Source organism: Schistocerca cancellata, chromosome 5 (assembly GCF_023864275.1).
Source record: "Schistocerca cancellata isolate TAMUIC-IGC-003103 chromosome 5, iqSchCanc2.1, whole genome shotgun sequence".
Classification (NCBI taxonomy): Eukaryota; Metazoa; Arthropoda; class Insecta; order Orthoptera; family Acrididae; genus Schistocerca; species Schistocerca cancellata.
Window position 1 is genome coordinate 275,042,670 of NC_064630.1, and position 17,500 is coordinate 275,060,169.

At 39.3% G+C, this 17,500-nt stretch overlaps 1 protein-coding gene across 2 annotated transcripts in view; it reads left to right on the forward strand.

The window, feature by feature from the left end:
- The window catches only part of LOC126187587 (band 3 anion transport protein), a 588,329-nt gene that overhangs the window by 516,830 nt on the left and 53,999 nt on the right, over positions 1 to 17,500 (forward strand). For both annotated transcript variants that reach the window (XM_049928766.1, XM_049928767.1), the window contains 3 exons: positions 9,764 to 9,924; positions 10,884 to 11,049; positions 11,336 to 11,583. In XM_049928766.1, the coding sequence (XP_049784723.1) occupies positions 9,764 to 9,924; positions 10,884 to 11,049; positions 11,336 to 11,583 (575 nt within the window). The remainder of the gene's footprint in view (positions 1 to 9,763; positions 9,925 to 10,883; positions 11,050 to 11,335; positions 11,584 to 17,500) is intronic.

Consider the following 17,500-nt stretch of genomic DNA (forward strand, 5'->3'; position numbering starts at 1 on the left):
TAGTTCATGTCAAATTGCAAGGGAATCTGGCATGAGCCAGAGTAGTGTTATTTGTGTTCTGCATCACCATAAATATCATCTCTACCATATCAGTCTCCACCAAGAATTAACTGGTATGGATCGCATGTGTCGCACGGAATTCTGCTGATGGGCTCAACTTCAGAGTCAGAGGGATGACACATTTATTAATTTGATTTTATTTACTGATGAGGCTACATTCACAAACCATGGAAATGTTAATTTGTATGACATGCATTATTGGGCAACTGAAAATCCATGTTGGCTATAGCAAGTTGCACACCAAAAGCTGTGGTCAGTGAATGTTTGGTGTGTGATTCTGGAGGACAGAATTATGGGCCCCTACTTGATTGAAGGAAAACTTAATGGTAGGAAGTACACCACATTTCTGCAAGAAATATTAGATCTGTTATTGGAAGAAATACCTTTAGGAACAAGGAACAGAATGTGTTATTAAAACAATGGGTGTCCGACACATTTTTTGCTGATGGCTTGAAATGAGGTGCAGAAACAATTCTCATATCACTGGATTGGATGCGGAGGAGATGTGTCATGGCCGGATTGTTTGCCGGACTTGAAATGCCTCTAGATTTTTTCTTGTAGGAATTAAAAACGTTCCAACTACACCTGAAGATATGCAAGAGAGAATTGTCAGAGCATGTGCTTTGATAAGTGCCAAAGTGATAAGGAATACCACTCAATCCATGATAAGAAGATTGCATCACTGCATTGATACCAATGGTCATCACTTCGAACACCTTATGTAAATGGACGTTCATGCCACCTTTGTGACCTTCGTTGACCTTCAAAGACCTTACTGTTACACATCATTGGATTCGCCTCGATAGCAGCTATCAGAAAATAAGTACCAAACTGTAGCATCCCATTTAAAAAAACAAAGTTGACCTTCATATCTCTGAAGCAACCTCACATAGCAACAAAAAACCAACGTCATATTGTGGCCTCTGTTGTCCCATGCAACTTTTGTCCCACAAACTTTTCAGCTCCTATCATACTTTTGGAGTTATTCTTGGTGGAAATAGTTAGTGACTCACCCTGTATATGCTATATTTGAGTAGTGAGCAGCATGCATTGGAGTACTGGTATTAGTAATGTTATCTTCGGCCACCATGTGCGCTTCTCCTTTGTTACATCCACTTTCAGCCTGTTTGGTGGTCTTTAGTCTATTACATTCACTTCCAGTCTTTTTTATCCTCTCAGCTACTACTTTGTTTTCCTCCATTGATCTGCACACAGGTTCTTGCAGTGTATTAATAGTTTCAACAAGTTTGGATTTTTCATGACACATCACACATTTCACGCTTACATTTTGTACCAGATGGTTTTTTGCTGTAGTTTTTTTGTGTAGCACAAGACTTGGAACTTTCTGGTGCACTGCTTTTATATTTCTACAAATATAGATACATTCTGAAAATCCCATTGCAGATGCTTCCTTCTGTAGTGAGCAGTACAGTTTGGCTGGTTGCCTTCAAAAATGGTATTTGACAATATTACCCTAAGGTGGCTGCAGCAAAGCAGACCATAGTTGTGATGGGTTAACAGTCATGTTGTTTTGTGTGTGTAACAGTAAATGTCAGTCATTGTTCCATGATGTGGACTGTAGTCCTCAATTGAAGTGGCTGAAACTCGAACATGTGCTAGAAATGTCCGAATATGTGGTCTTGTAGCCATCTCAAGTGGTTATACATCCAGGAGCTTTTCACTGAGATGCTCTTTGGCCATTATAAACTGACTGCTGTGTGGTTTCTGTGCTCATCCTTTTATGACTATGTAGAGAAATCAGCAGTAGCTGAACAGGCATTGGAAAATGGACATAACATTGCATTAGTGACACCTCTCTCAACAGGTAACCTAATGTTTTCTAAAGGGCATAATTACAGGATTTATAGAGATCATAACTCTGACAACACATCAATAAAGACAGCAATTGCAGCTGAGCTGGTGATCATGAGGGTAAAGCAGACAATGTGGCAGACTCAGGTCGGAGACATTGTCTTATTCAAGGGCTGTGCAAAAAGCACCTGACTGTTATTTACGAAACTACTCTTTATTCATACAGTTGTTTGACACTAGCCACATTCAAAGAAATCCCTTCAGTTTCTACCACCTCTCCCAATGCTGCTGCCACTGCTGGAAGCATTGCTGGAAAGCCTCTTTTCATTTGGTGCACAGCTGCTCCATCAAATATGGCATAATGTCTTCCGTGTTCTGAAATCTGGTTTCTTCCATAGTCTTTTTCAGTTTAGGGAAAGCCAGAAGCCACTCAGTGCTAGGTCAGAAGAATAAGGAGAATGACAAATCACAGCCATGTTGTGTTTGCCCAAAAAACTCTGAATTAATTGAGAATGGTGAGTGGGTGCATTATCACGGTGAAGGTGCCAACTGCCTGCTGCACACAATTCTGGCCATTTATGTCTCACTCCTTCACAAGGGTGATGTAGAACCTCTTGTTAGCACTTCTAATTGACGTTAGTATCATGTGGGGTGTAGTTGTGTTGGACCATGCCATTGGAGTAAAAAAAGATTTTCAGCGTGGCTTTCACATTCCTGTGGACATGCCTTACTTGTTTTGGTCTCAGGGAGGATCGACACTTCCATTGCAATGACTCGTACTTCATTTCTGGGTCATACCCATGAACCCAGCACTTGTCAGCTGTTATCACTGTGTTAAGACAGTCAGGATTACTGCTCACGGAATCCATTATGTCCTATGCGATCTCCGAATGAAATTGCTTCTGCTCACTTGTTAGCAGCTTTGGCACAAATTTTAGTGAGATCCTCTTTAGGTCCAAATGTTACATTAAAATGGAATGAATTGACCCCACTTTAATTTTAATGTCAGCTGCAAGTTCTCTAGTCAAGATTCATCTAGCCTGCATCACCAGGGTCCTTGTGAGATCAGTTAACAACTTCATTTGCAAATGTTGAAGGCCTACCTGAACTTACTGATGAGCAGTCATCTCCAAAGCAGTTGTACCCATTGCTTCATCCCAAAACATTTGTCAATTCTTGCAGATTGTTTCAACTTGAGAATCGTTCAGCCTAAAACAAAATTTGATGCAATGATTTGGTCCACTTTTTCCGCAATTTGACCACAACACGAAGTCCGATAACTAACACTTACCATATTTTATGTACTATAAGATGCTATGTACTTAATTTTTGAGCAGTTTTTTTAAATTACATTTGTACAATTTTTATTATTAGATTGCAATTTCAGACTAAAAAAAAAATCAGTTTATAAAACCAAAATGACCTTTAAAATTCCTGAAAATCTTGATCAGAACTTTTCTTTTCTTCTTCTTCTTTTTCTTTGTTGTCATTATTGTTCTCCTCATATATAAGACAATTTTCACTGCCATTGAGTGCATTACTTATGCTGCACTTCTTGAAAGATTTAATGACTATGTTTTCTCTCACTGTAGACCACAACTGTTTTATCCACTGACACCCCTGTTTGATTGTAGGTGGCCGGCCAGAGTGGCCGAGCGGTTATGGGCGCTACAGTCTGGAACCGCACGACCGCTACGGTCGCAGGTTCGAATCCTGCCTCGGGCATGGATGTGTGTGATGTCCTTAGGTTAGTTAGGTTTAAGTAGTTCTAAGTTCTAGGGGACTTATGACCACAGCAGTTGAGTCCCATAGTGCCCAGAGCCATTTGAACCATTTTTTGTTTGATTATAGGTCATTTTTAAGCACCCCTTGGCACGAATTCATGTTGGGTTTCCATCATCCGTTTGTTCCATTTCTCATCCATCATCCGTTTGTTCCATTTCTCTCTCATATACACTTTAAATTGTTTGTGTATTGAGATATCAAGAGGTTACAGTTGTCAAGTAAGTCTTCTCAGAATAACAGCAAACTCTGTATTTCCCTGTCTCAATTTCTCTTTCACAGAATTTTTCAAATGACTACTAAACTGATCCAACACAAGAAGAGAACTCTTCTTCAGTAACACATCTTTCCTACTCTTCGACAATTTGTTAATCTATAATTTCATACCAGCCTTGTCCATCTAACACTTATCATGTACATGAGCAACAACTCTTGGTGGTATTTCAGAAGGTTTTGCCATCATTTTGCTCTTAAAAATGATGATTGGATTGTGTTTAGTACTGTCAGCACGCCATGAAAGGACAACAAGATAGTACATTTTTGCCTGTCCAAGTATTTTTATAGTTACAGTTTTGGCACATTTGAAGCCAACCGTTATATTACATCAAATGGCAGAGCAGTTTCATCCATATTCACAATTTGGCATAGTTCCACACTGGTTCTCTTTCGATGCTAAATAATAAAGCGATGGAAAGACATTATCTCTTCATATTCTAGTGGCATTTTCTCAGATATTTTGGTTTTGATTTGCATGCTTAGTCCATGGCACCATGACACTTCATAAACCTGTGACACCAGCCAACTCCACCACTGAAGTCTGTTAAGTTCCACTGTAGTGCTAGCTTACGAGTATGTGTTTGAATTATTTTCAATACCACTTTGATGGTGTCCTTGAATCAATTTTGTTACATTATCTTCTAGTATGCCATTTTGAATTCAGTCCTCTATTTGCACTTTTAGTCTTCCTCATTTCTTTCAGTTCTTCTTTACTAGCTCGCCAGTAATAATAATAATAATAATAATTATTATTATTATTACTTTTTTTCTAGGTTCAAAATGCCACTCAGCTACTCTGTTTCCATGTTCTTCTGTGTACCTTATTACTTTCAATTTATAGCCCACATCATAAGAAACCCTTTTATTTTCTCCATTATGAAACTAGCTACTAAAAAAAATATTGTATTTTACTGATACCACAGATCACTTTCAATTCAAGTTAACTGTCACTGTAGGCTGCAATGACGCATCATAGGCTAGACAGTGTCCTGGGTTTGTGATGGCGGAGTGGGAGGGAGAGAGTGTTAGCAGGCTTACGAATCCCTGCAACTCATGTTCATCACATCGATGCACTGCTGCTGTCATTTGAATCCAATGTTGCCAGATAGAGATAGGTTTCTCGTGGCATGACATATACGACCATTTTTAAGATTGGCAGGAATTTTAAATCAAACACTGGAAATTTTTGCATTAATTTTGAGTTTAAGACTCCATCTGAATTTTGGAGGCAATTTTTCAAGGAAAAAAGTCTGTTTTATAGTCCATAAAATGTGGTACACGTTTACTTATCAACAGCTAGCCAGTCACCAGTGGTTTCCAGACTGATGAAAAAAATCAAGCATGTGCACAACATATGCCCAGTGTGCACATGCCCCGACATTGTTGGTTTTAACAATAAAAAAAATTAGGTCGTATACTTTTTGAACAGCTCACTTATAGTGATGGACTGAGCAACAGTGATATCACAGCCAATACAATGGCTATATAAGTCAAAGTTAGTAATCACAGTGTAGTCGCCACTTGACAGTGGCTGAGGAGCACTCAGTTGAAAGCTTTTGGATGTATGACCACTTAATGTAGCTGAACAGTCGAGAAGATTTTTGTATTGGAAATGGTTTCCACTAACTATTGGAAACAGAAGGACATACATTTCATTTCTTGGCCACCTCCTTCTGAGTTCTATTTGCTTTTCACCTGTCAACAGCCCTCCATTCCCAGCCTTTATGCATTGCAACCCATTTGGTTGTACCAGATGTATTCTTGCACTTTTACTCCACCAATTGCTATCTTTCTCTCAAAAATTCAATTATCTGCACTGTACAGATGATGGTCCTCATTTTACCATCTTAATGATCATTTTGTTTAATCATAGTGAAGTCATTTTTGGCTCGTATCAAAATCATGGTTCTTTAACAACATTATGAGAAGGAAAGTTGCCGCCCACCATATTGGTGAATAATGTTACGAAAAGGAAAGCTGCTACTTACCACATTGTGGAAATGCTGAGTCACAGATAGGCACAACAAAAAAGATTTTCACAATTAAAGCTTTCAACCATTGGCCTTCGTCAACAACAACAACAACAACAACAACACACACACACACACACACACACAAACGCGCACGTGCGACTACAGTCTCAGGCAACTTTCCTTCTCATAATATTGTTGTTACATTCCTTCCTGCATTTTTCCATTGTTTGATTCATGGTTCTTTAAACATTTATGACTCATGTGGTTTACAGTTTGTCCATTGGGGGTATCCATCTAATGTACAGCTTTTTTTCTTCATGTGAAGATGATCACTGTAACCAAAACTGTTAGAAAACAAATTTGTACAGTTGATGGCAAATATGTAATTCATCAAATTCATTACAGCTGTATTGAGTCTACTCATTAAAATATTAGCTATCACCAGTTGTCAACTGTTAATCATGTGTGACTGATAGGTCTAAGAGCCCAGAACAGAGGAGACAAGGACCAGGAAGAACTCAGGGTAATACACCCCCCAAACAACAAGATTGTGGTTATTGTCACCTCAGGTGTTCCATGTCAGGGGGAAGCAAGTGCAAAAGGATAGGCATTTTGTTAATCATTGGCAACTAGAATGGGTCTTCCATAGTTGTATGCCTTCATGAAATGGCAGCAAGGAATAAGAATGATTACCTCTTGCACTCTGTGCACATGCCAGGAGGCCTCATTTAACATTATGAGGAAGGCACTCTGGCAGCCTGTGGAGGTACAAGGTGCAGATAGTGGTATAGATTGGAATGCTTGCTGAATTCAGACTTGGATCTCTGACAAACTGGCTGAGGAAGTTGAGAATATCAGCCTTTCTCAGGAAAATTCAATAAAGCCCAGAACCTGCATCATTATCCTCAGTACTGATCACACCTCTTAGTTCAGAAGCAAGTGGATGGCTTGAACCCAAGATTTCAAATATTATTTGACAAGCTGGTCTGTAACTTCTTAAACTTGAACTATAAAGCTGAGCAGTGTGGGTTCAACACAAATGGCTCTGGATTGGACTACATTTCAGAGGTCGCTGCTAAGGTAGGTGACACAGTGCACACAGTGATTTTTTAAATTAGCTGAATCTCAATCTAGCCCAGATATTGGTAGTTGCAAGAGACCCCAAGTACCCAAAGAAATCCCCCTCCCTAAACACACATACAGATGAGACTGTTGGATTCCTTATGATCAACTGTCAAAGACCTGAGTTTCTCTTAGCATATACAATGCTCAAATAACTTACGGGAATACAGCTGGGTATCGTAATCAAGAACTGCTGGTATTTCAACTGGTGCACACCATGTCATTTTCAGTTTTGCCTTGAAAATGACAGGGTGTGAACCAGTCAAAATACCAGCAGTTGTCAACATTGTGATGTGACTGCATTCCTTAAGTTATTGGGATGGTACATACATTCATAGCATTCTTCCATAAGTTTAATAAACACAACAGATACACATATGAGAAAGTTTATTCCTCAATAATCAAACAATGGAAAATCCAGGATGGACTGCAACATGTCATGAAAAGGAAAGTTGCTACTCACCATATAGCAGAGATCTGCATGCGCGTGCGCAAACACAAGTCACACACTTGACTGCAGCCTCTGGCACCTGAAGCCATACACATGACTGCAGCCCCTGGCTTCAGCTGCCAGAAGCTGCAGCCGTGTGTGTGTGAGTTGCGTTTGCATGAGTGTTTGTATGTATCTGTTGTCTGTTTTTTATGAAGGCCTTGTTGGCCGAAAGCTTATATTGTGACAGTCTTTTTGTTGTGCCTATCTGCGACTCAGCATTTCCACAATGTGGTAAGTAGCAGCTTTCCTTTTTGTAACATTATTCACCAATAATGTATTCTCCTTCACAATAGTCTCCCAATGCTGGGGCAACTTTTCAATTCTGCAACTGTAAAAATCACTTGGTGTTGCAGAGAGGAATTGATCAAGCTATGTTCACAGCACATTTTCATCCCGGAAGGAAGTTCCTTGAAGGTTGTTTCATAGAGGGTGGGAAAAGTGAAAAGCAATGGATGCAGGTTCAGGTGAATGGGATGGGTGCAGAAAGATTTTCCAACTAAAGTCCTGTTCAGTGTTTTTCGCCAGTATAGCAGGAAGCAGGCATGTGTTGTTGTGCAGCAGCATCACTTCATGCAGTCTTGCTGGTCGTTGTTCTTGGATTGCAACAGTTGTTAACAATAAATGTCAACAGTGATGGTTACACCTCGGGGAAGCAATTCATAGTATTCCACACTATTTCTCTTCCACAAGATGCATAGTATTATCTTTCATGGATGCATACAGGTCTTTTTATGAGGAGTTGCCACTTTGTCTGGGCTCAACCATTCCTTTCTTCTCTTTGTTAGCATAAAGACAACATTTCTCGTTACCAGTAATGACACAGGATAGAAATGGTTGGTGTTGCTCATGAACCAATTGACAATGTGCAAGCAGAGATGCACATATGGTCATCCACAGATTTTTGTGATTTTTGACTTAGAGTATGTGGTACGAAAACATCTGTATTTTTTGAAACTTAAATCTACTGAAACAGAAATTGAAGCTGCATGTAAAATAGTTTGGGCTAGGATCAGTACCAAGGGTGGACATAAGCTCATAATTGGGTCTTTCTATTGACCATTGAATTCACCCCATATGCAGTAAAAGGTATAGAGAAAATCTCAGCTTGCTAAGATTTACGTTCCTCAATCATACTGTCATCATTGGTTGAGAGTTTGATCATTCCACAATCAAGTGCAATAATTACTGTTTTTTAAGTGATAGATGTGAGAAAATATCCTGTGAAACTATACTAAATGATTTTCCTGAAAACTACTTATAACAGGTAATTTGGAAGGCTGCTCATGACTGAAATATATGAGATCTGATGGCAACAGATGGAACTGACCTCATAACAAGTGGGCCCCTCTCACCTCAAGGCTGAGTGAACTGCCTTTGCTTTTTAACCTTCCCCCTCTATATTTCTCTGCCTGAAGGCACTAAAGTATCTGAAACCTGTGATACTGTCCAGGTCTACCGAGCTCTGTTGGAAAACAAGGTGTACGCAGCCCTTGTGAGGACAAGGAGCTCTTAATTGAAAAGTAATGGCTCCGGCCACAAAAACTGACAACAGCTGGGAGACCAGTGAGTGGATTTCATGTCCCTCCATATCTGCATCCAGTGATGCCTCTCACTTGAGGACAACACAGGAGTCGGTCAGTCGGTACCATTGGGCTCCCAAGACCTGTTTTGATGAAGTTTAGCTTAGTTAGGATACACATCATTACTTTTAATTTTATGGTTGTCTGTTATGACACACAACACAGTGGCAACATGAATCCATACTCAATACATTCTTCAACATAAAATCTTTTAGCAGTCATTTTCACTCATTCAGCAAAACCAATAAAACTACTATTTACTACTACAAAGCACAACAGGTAACACTGAGTTAAGAATGAAGAGCACAGACTGAAGGATGCATTGTGTCAACAGTAATTTGCTGATGTGTGAGACAAAGCTGATGCTGCCAACTCTACAGAAAATGCAGTTGCTAACTGTAGTAAGAATATAAAATTTTTGACTTTTCTGGCTGCATGTTACTACTTTCTTCTGAGATGTCTGCAACCCGCTATATTCCAGGTCTACAAACAATATTATTATTGTTGAGTTATTTGCTGCTTGAAGTTATAGTTAAATTGCATTTGTCAGGTACCGTTGTTAGTGATTTAAGATACTACATCAGGGAAAGAATTGAAAATGTAGAAACCATAACATGAAAGCATTTCCATTTGCATTGCTGTAGAAAACGCTTAATTTGTCACAGGTTTTCCAGAAACATCCCTTAACAGCTGATTATTGTGCAGAACAGGATGAATTCTCCCTGCTTGCTGCTTCTTGGTATGAGAATTCATCAAGTTCTAATAATAGTACAAATACAACCACTGTAAGCGAACCAAGCTATGTTGAAAATACAACAAATCTTGGGTGAGTACCAATTTTCTGGCCATGTGTAATTTATTGATCATGTATGTTTAGAATACAAGTGAGACGAATTTACTAAAAGACTGTATTCTTGGGCACTTTATGCTAAATATGTTCTTCATGCAGAGCTGTACAAGGATGATAATACATGTATGACCATTGCAAAACAACAATTCTGCCACTGAGAACTGTAATTACTCTTACCTCATAAATGTTGGCATTATATTAATCTTTCGTTAAGAAGTACCTTGTTTTCAGTTAACCTAATAATAACAGTATCGTGGCACAACATTCTTACTTTGAGTGGGGTTCACCAGATGATTTTTTATTCTAAATACTACTGTCCATATGTTTACTACTATTGTTATTACATTCATTATCCCTTATGAGGCCAGTTGAGGGGCTGCTTGATTGAGAGGTAACAGCACTGGTCACGAAAACTGAAAATGGACCAGAGAGCAGTGCTGGTCACATGCCCCTCCATACTCGCATCCAGTGGTGCCCAAGGGCTCAGGATGACACAGCGGCGGTACCATTAAGCCTTCAAGGCCTGTTCAGATGGTATTTATTTTGTTTTGACATGTTCTTTTTAATGATGGGTTAGGTGTCCAGTCATCTAAATGGCCATGGATGACTGTTGAAACATGTTCACTCTGAGTAAACTGTCACATTTAAGGGAAGATCATTAGTAATAAGATATAAGGGACACTTACTGCTATAATCACTTTGTTGGATATGCATTGAAGAATACCGAAAGTAAATTCAAATGCTGGAATCTTTTGTCAGTTTGTGGTCAAGAGTTTTTATGTTGATAAAGGGCAGGGGTTTCATATAGCACACCCAATCTCACTGCTTCTCCTGCTTAGGTGTCTGTCTCACTGTGCTTTGCTAAACATTTCCCAAAATGTAATTATCATGATTGCATGATATAAATTTGCCAGATTTATTCATTATGCTTTCAGGGCACTTGCAGCAAATGGCAACAGCAGTATACTTGCATTTGTTGGAACAGAAGACAAAGTTGATCAACCAAACACAGCACTCTTATGTTTGATTTTGTCCTTGGGAACATTCTTTATAGCTTATTATCTGAGACAGTTCAGAAACAGCAAGTTTCTTGGAAGAAGTGTAAGTTTCTCAGTTTTATTCTATTGCTCTATTTCTCTCCTTGCCAGTGTAGCTTCATCTGGTTCCAAAAATTCAAGAATGTGTTTAATTTTATCTGGGCAATTTTGACTTTATCATAGTTGTTTGTTCTCTCAGAAGAGTTCTGGACTTTTCAGTGCCTTTGAAGTACTTTAATTAAACTCTTTGTCTGCAAACAAAAGACATTGATGTTATTACTCTGTCATTATTATTATTATTATTATTATTATTATCATCATCATCCTCATCATTATTGTTTATATTTCAGGCAAGGCGTGCATTGGGAGACTTTGGTGTGCCAATAGCGATTATAAGTATGGTAATACTAGATTATTTTGTACCAGCAACATACACTGAAAAGTTAAAAGTCCCTGAAGGACTATCACCAAGTAACCCTGATGTTAGAGGGTGGATAATTTCCCCTGCTAACTTAGTCTATGTGTGGGTTGGATTTGCAGCATGTGCTCCTGCATTGCTCGTGTACATACTACTCTTCATGGAGACACATATAACTGAGTAAGTTCATTATTAAACTTCTTAACTTCTCTGATTAGATCCTTACACCTGCTTGCATTATTATTATTATTATTTTCAGTTCATCAGCATGTAAGGCTCATAATATGCTAACATTCATTATAACTGCTATTATTAGTAGTATTATTGTTAGTGTGGGGATGTACTCTTAACTGCAGAGATGAGGCTTTTTAACTAATGTTGACTTATCTGTGTCTAGTAAAAGATTAGACACATTGTACCTAATAAAAGTTTAGACCCATTGTATGAGACAAAGTTACCAGTCATATATTGTGTAAAATAAATGTTTATTTTAATGTAATCAGCACCACTTATTGCAGTTCCATCTCAGTACAAATCTAAAATATTATGAGAAGCTGGTAAAGAGGTTCACAGTGTTAAATTCTTAGGATTACAAGTTGATAATATATTCAGTTGGAAAGAGCATACCATAGAATTATTAAACAAATCTTGCCACTGGAATGCAGTGTTATCAGACATAAATAAGAAAGTTAGCATTCTTTATGGGAATGGTGGCTTTATTAGCGAATTTTATTGATGAAATCATGTTGCATTTTCAGCCAAACTGTGGCATTGTGTTCTCACAATGCTGGAAACCTTCACTTACTGTTATTTCATAATGTCAAGTAAGCCAAAGTTTTCCAAGTCCAAAACCATGTACTACAAATTATTTGTGATGTGAACTTAGAACGTCATATAGATGCCTATTCAAGGAATTTAGGATACTGACCTTTCCCTCCAAATATAATTATTCCTTAATATTTTTCTCACAAGTAATATGCGCCATCTTCAGACCAAAAAATCAGTTCATGGAATCAGACTGGAAATAAGAATAATCTACATAAAGATTTAAAGTTACTTACTTTGGGCTTGAGGATAATCACATGAAGCAAATGGGGGAGAAGGTGTTGAGGTTGTGAATGAATGAGGATAGGGTGACTTTGTCCAGAGTGCAGGTCATGAAGGTATCATCAATGAACCTAAACCAGACGAGGGGTCAGGACTTTTGGGAGGCTAGGAAGGTTTCCTGTATATTCACTGTAAATGATAACAGCCAAACAGTTTCAGGATAAAGATTTATTGAAATCCCTGACCACGGTTTCGGTATATCTGAATATACCTTCATCAGAAGCAAAAATACACCTGAACAATAGGTGTTCATATTTTCTATTGTATGTACTTTACTTTACTTTACACGTGGCTAAGGCCTTATCGACCATACACCTGCTCTACGAGCCTCTTCCAATTATTTCTATCCAGGGAAATTGTTGTCCAATCAGAGTTGATGCCCATCCTAGTTGCATCTTCCCGGATATTCTCCATCCACCTAATTCGAGGTCTTCCTCTTCTTCTCTTTGCTTCTAATTTCTTAGTGGATGCTATTTTGGGTAGTCTGTTCTCCGGCATCCTTGCTACATGACCAGCCCAGTTCAGTCTTCTCTTCTTTAACATTTCCACAATGGTACTATGTTTGTACAGCTCCCGTAGTTCTTCATTTTTCCTTACCCTCCACTCCATGACATTTTCATCGAAGATTGATCCAAATATTTTTCTTAGTATTTTTCTTCAAATATCAACAGTTTTTCTTCATCTTTTTTCCTGAATGTAATAGCTTCACATCCATATAATGCTACTGGTACAATCCTATTGTATGTAGATGTTTTAAATGGTTCTGATATGTTTTATTTATTAAGACAGAAGGTTTGAATTAGTACAACCTTTAAAATTTTGACGTGCATGAGTATGTATCGCTGGGTTTTAATGTGCGCGAGTGTCTCGCACATACCACAAGTGCCTCCTCTTGTTGAAACTGCCTGCCCTAGTGCTTCCACACCCTCTTCACACTAGTTCAGAGTACTGATAACATGCCATGTTCACATCGACCATCTCTTCATAATTATACTGTACAGATGGAGGTGATATTTTATTTTTGACTACCGACGATGTGCTTTAGCATGGTTGTTTTATGCATCTCCACTGCAGGATGTGATTTTAATAAGTGACTGCAATGTTTTTTGTGCTTGTATGTTGCTAAGTTTTTTGCTATGAAAGTGTTTTCCTGTTCAGGTGTATTTTTGCTTCTGATGGAGGTATATTTAGATATAACAAAACCATGGTCAAGGATTTCAATAAATCTTTATCCTGCAACTGTTTGGCTGCACCATTTACCGTGAAGATTTTAACAGTTGCTGCTGGAGCCATGTTTAAAACTTTGAAATTTCCTGTATATGGCTCATAAACAGATTGGTGTGCAAGTCACAGCCTGGCCACCCATGGACAGCATATCTGCAGTGACAAGACCTTCCTTGCCCAATATGCTGGGAATCTCACAGAGACCTTTACAGAAAGACACTATCCCCCAATATTATCCACAAACAAATTTACCATGCCATACCCCACTAACCCCAAATCCTCCCACCGACTCCAAGAACCAGCTACAAAGGAGTGCCCCCTTTATCACTCAACACCACCCCAGACTAGAACAACTGAACTACATCCTTTGTCTGGGCTTTGAGTATTAAAGGGGACATACTACACATGATCCTTCCCACACCTCCTGAAGTGGTGCTCCATCACCCACACAACCTCCAAAACATCCTAGTCCATCCTCATGCCACTTCCAATCCCATCTCCAAGCCACAGGGATGATATCTTTGTGTAAGATCCAGGTACAAGACCTGCCAAATCTACCTACCCAGAACTTCCTAATCCAGTCCTATCAGAGGCTTAGGGTTATCCAACCCCAACAGAGGCCAAAGCATTTGTGACAGCCATTGCATCATATACCAGCTGTGCTGCAATCATTTCACAACTTTTTATATTGGTATGACTACCAACCAGCTGTCCACCAGGATGAATGGTCACCATCAAACTGGGGCCAAGATCAGAGTAGACCACCTGGTGGCATAAAATGCAGCTGAACATAGCATGCTTGATTTCAATGGCTGCTCCACGTCCTGAGACATCTAGATCCTCCCCTCCACCACAAACTTTCCTGAATTGTGCAGATAGGATTTTACATCCCTTCACATCCATTGTGCACAAGCTCTCTGCCACCGCACCCACAGATTTTTTTTTCCTTCACTGCCCCCCCCCCCCTCCCCCACCAACCTGGACTTTCCATTATCTAGTCCAAAGGTTTGCTAGTTTGTGATACTATTGAGACTGGAGAGTATTGAAACTTCATCTCAGAGCTTCCAAGCATGTGTTTAATTTTATGATATACGAGGGTTGGAACTCAAATAGTGGCAATCATTCACAACTGATACAAAAGAGTTACATGTTTGCACCTGTTACTGTGCTTCAGAGTAGTCACCAGCATTGTGTAGACCCCATTGCCAGCGATGTGGAAGGCGTAGTATACCATTAGCAGAGCCTGTTCTGTTATCGTGCGAATGGAGCGGTCTAAAGTTATGGTGATTCTCGTGTACGGCTGTGATGGTGTTATCCTAATGCATTACGTTCGTCCACGGCAGACTGTCAATGCACAGTATTATTGTTCGTTTTTGGAGTATCACCTGCGACCAGCTTTGCGAAAGAACTGGCGACACTTACTGCACAACCCACCCATCATTTTTCACGACAATGCGCGGCCGCATACAGCGCAAGCTGTGGCTGCTCTGTTCGATCGATCGGACTGGGACCTCTGTTCAGTTGATGGGACTGGGACATACTGTACCATTCACCATACTTCCCGACTTAAGTACTTGTGGCTTTGATTCGATTCCGAAGATGAAGGAACTACTTCGTGGCATTCGCTTCAGAACTGTTACGGAGATTCAACAAGCAGTAGACTGCTCCATTCACACCATCAACAGAACAGCCTCTGCTAACGGTATACTATGCTTCCACATCACTAGCAACAGGTTCTACGCAGTGCTGGTGACTGCTTTGAAGAACAATAACAGGTGCAAACATGTAACTCTTTTGTATCGGTTGTGAATAAATAGTTGCCACTATTTAAGGTTCAACCCTCATATATTGCGCCAAATATTATAACAGAAAGATAAACTATCTCTATTGATTTTAAAGTGGTTCATTGCAGTTTTATGAGTTTCATACAATTTGTCAAAACAGGAGGTAGCTTGCTCTACTCTTGTTTGACTGATTGAGCATTGTTAATTGGACATGGATCAAGTACAATTAATAGAGCAGATTATTGCACCTTGAAAGAATCTCCTGTGGTGGTGATGAAAAAAGCTATATTTTTGTAATAATCAAATGATGGAAAATCCAGGATAGAACATAACAACCAAACTGTGGCTAAGAAACAAGTGGAGTACCCAGTTGCTGAACACGCTGCCAAACATGACATCCTTCATTTCAGTGATTCATTCACAGCCTGTGTCATATGGATCCTTCCCACCAACACCAGCTTTTCTAAATTGCACAGGTGGTAACTTTCCCTGCAATACATCCTATGTTCCCGTAACCCTCCTGGCCTCAACCTTCGTTAGTCACTGTCCTCACTCATCCAGCCCCATCCCTGTTTCCATTCCAGCACTACACAGCCATCATTTACCATCACACGCAGTCTTTTTACTTCTCTTCTTTTCCACTACTCCCCCACCACCATCACCACCTCTCCCCTGCTCTCCATCTAACCTGCAGCACTTCATTGTCCACCACCCCCAACAAACTATCCCTCCCCCCCCCCCACCCCACCCCAACCTTCTCGTTACTCCCAGTCACCACTTCCATCATGCACTGGTGCTGCAGCTCACAGTGTGGGTTCAGTTGTCTGAGACTGCAGTTGTGTGTGAGTTACATTTGCATGAGATTGTGTGTGTGTTTGTGTGTGTGTGTTTGTGTTTATATGTGTCTGTCGTCTGTTTTTGATGAAGGCATTAATGGCTGAAAGCTTTATTTGTGACAGTCTTTTTGTTGTGCCTCAGCACCTCCACTATATTGTTACATTTTTGTAATAGTTACACAAGAAATCCTTGTCCTTACTTGAAACATCATATGAATGCAGAGAAGGGAGGAAGTAAACTGAAATGTATCCATCAGGTGCTAAAAAGTGACTTAAATTTGTGAACAGATCGATGGGCCTTTAGGGTCAGTAGGTTCATGTTAGGTTTTGGACTGAGGATACATTAGCATTATCTGTTGTATTATCTGTTATCCATTATGATATATTTCTTGTGGAGGGAGCGACACTAGTTGATTGAAGGAGAACAGAAATCAGCCCATTCATAAGAAAGATAATGCCATTAAACTGAAAGATATAATAAAAGGAAAATAAAGAAGTACTGTAAGTAAACTTTGTAAAATGTGTAGTACTTATTCTGAGTAAGAATTTTAACCGAAGTGCGCATTTTGAATACCTAGAAAATAGCTTCACATAAGCAGTGCAAGTATTATGTAGCACTATTAACAAGTAAACATGAAAAATCATGTACTGTATTTAAATTCAATTGTTTGATGCAGTAATGTTGTTTTTAGAAACCCTAAGTAATGTAATAAAGTTTCAGAAGAGTATAATTAGAAACATGAGTACTTAATTTCCAAGGAAATCACGTTGAGTATTGTGTAAAAAATTATAGTCTTTTACTGTAATCTCCTTATAACCTATAAAATTATAAACTTTTTATACAGGAGACCACAACTGTTGAAGAAAAATAATTTTCATCATTCACGTTGTTGTGTTGGTATTCAGTGCAAAGACTGGTTTGATGTAGCTCTCCATGCTACCCTATCCTGTGCAAGCTTCTTCATTTCTGAATAACTACAGCAACCTACATACCTTCTGAATTTGCTTACTGTATTCATCTCTTGTTCGTCCTCTATGATTTTTACCCCCTCCCCCACTTCCCTCCAGTACTAAATTGGTGATCCCCTGATGCCTCAGAATGTGTCCTACCAACCGATCCCTTCTTTCAGTCAGGTTGTACCACAA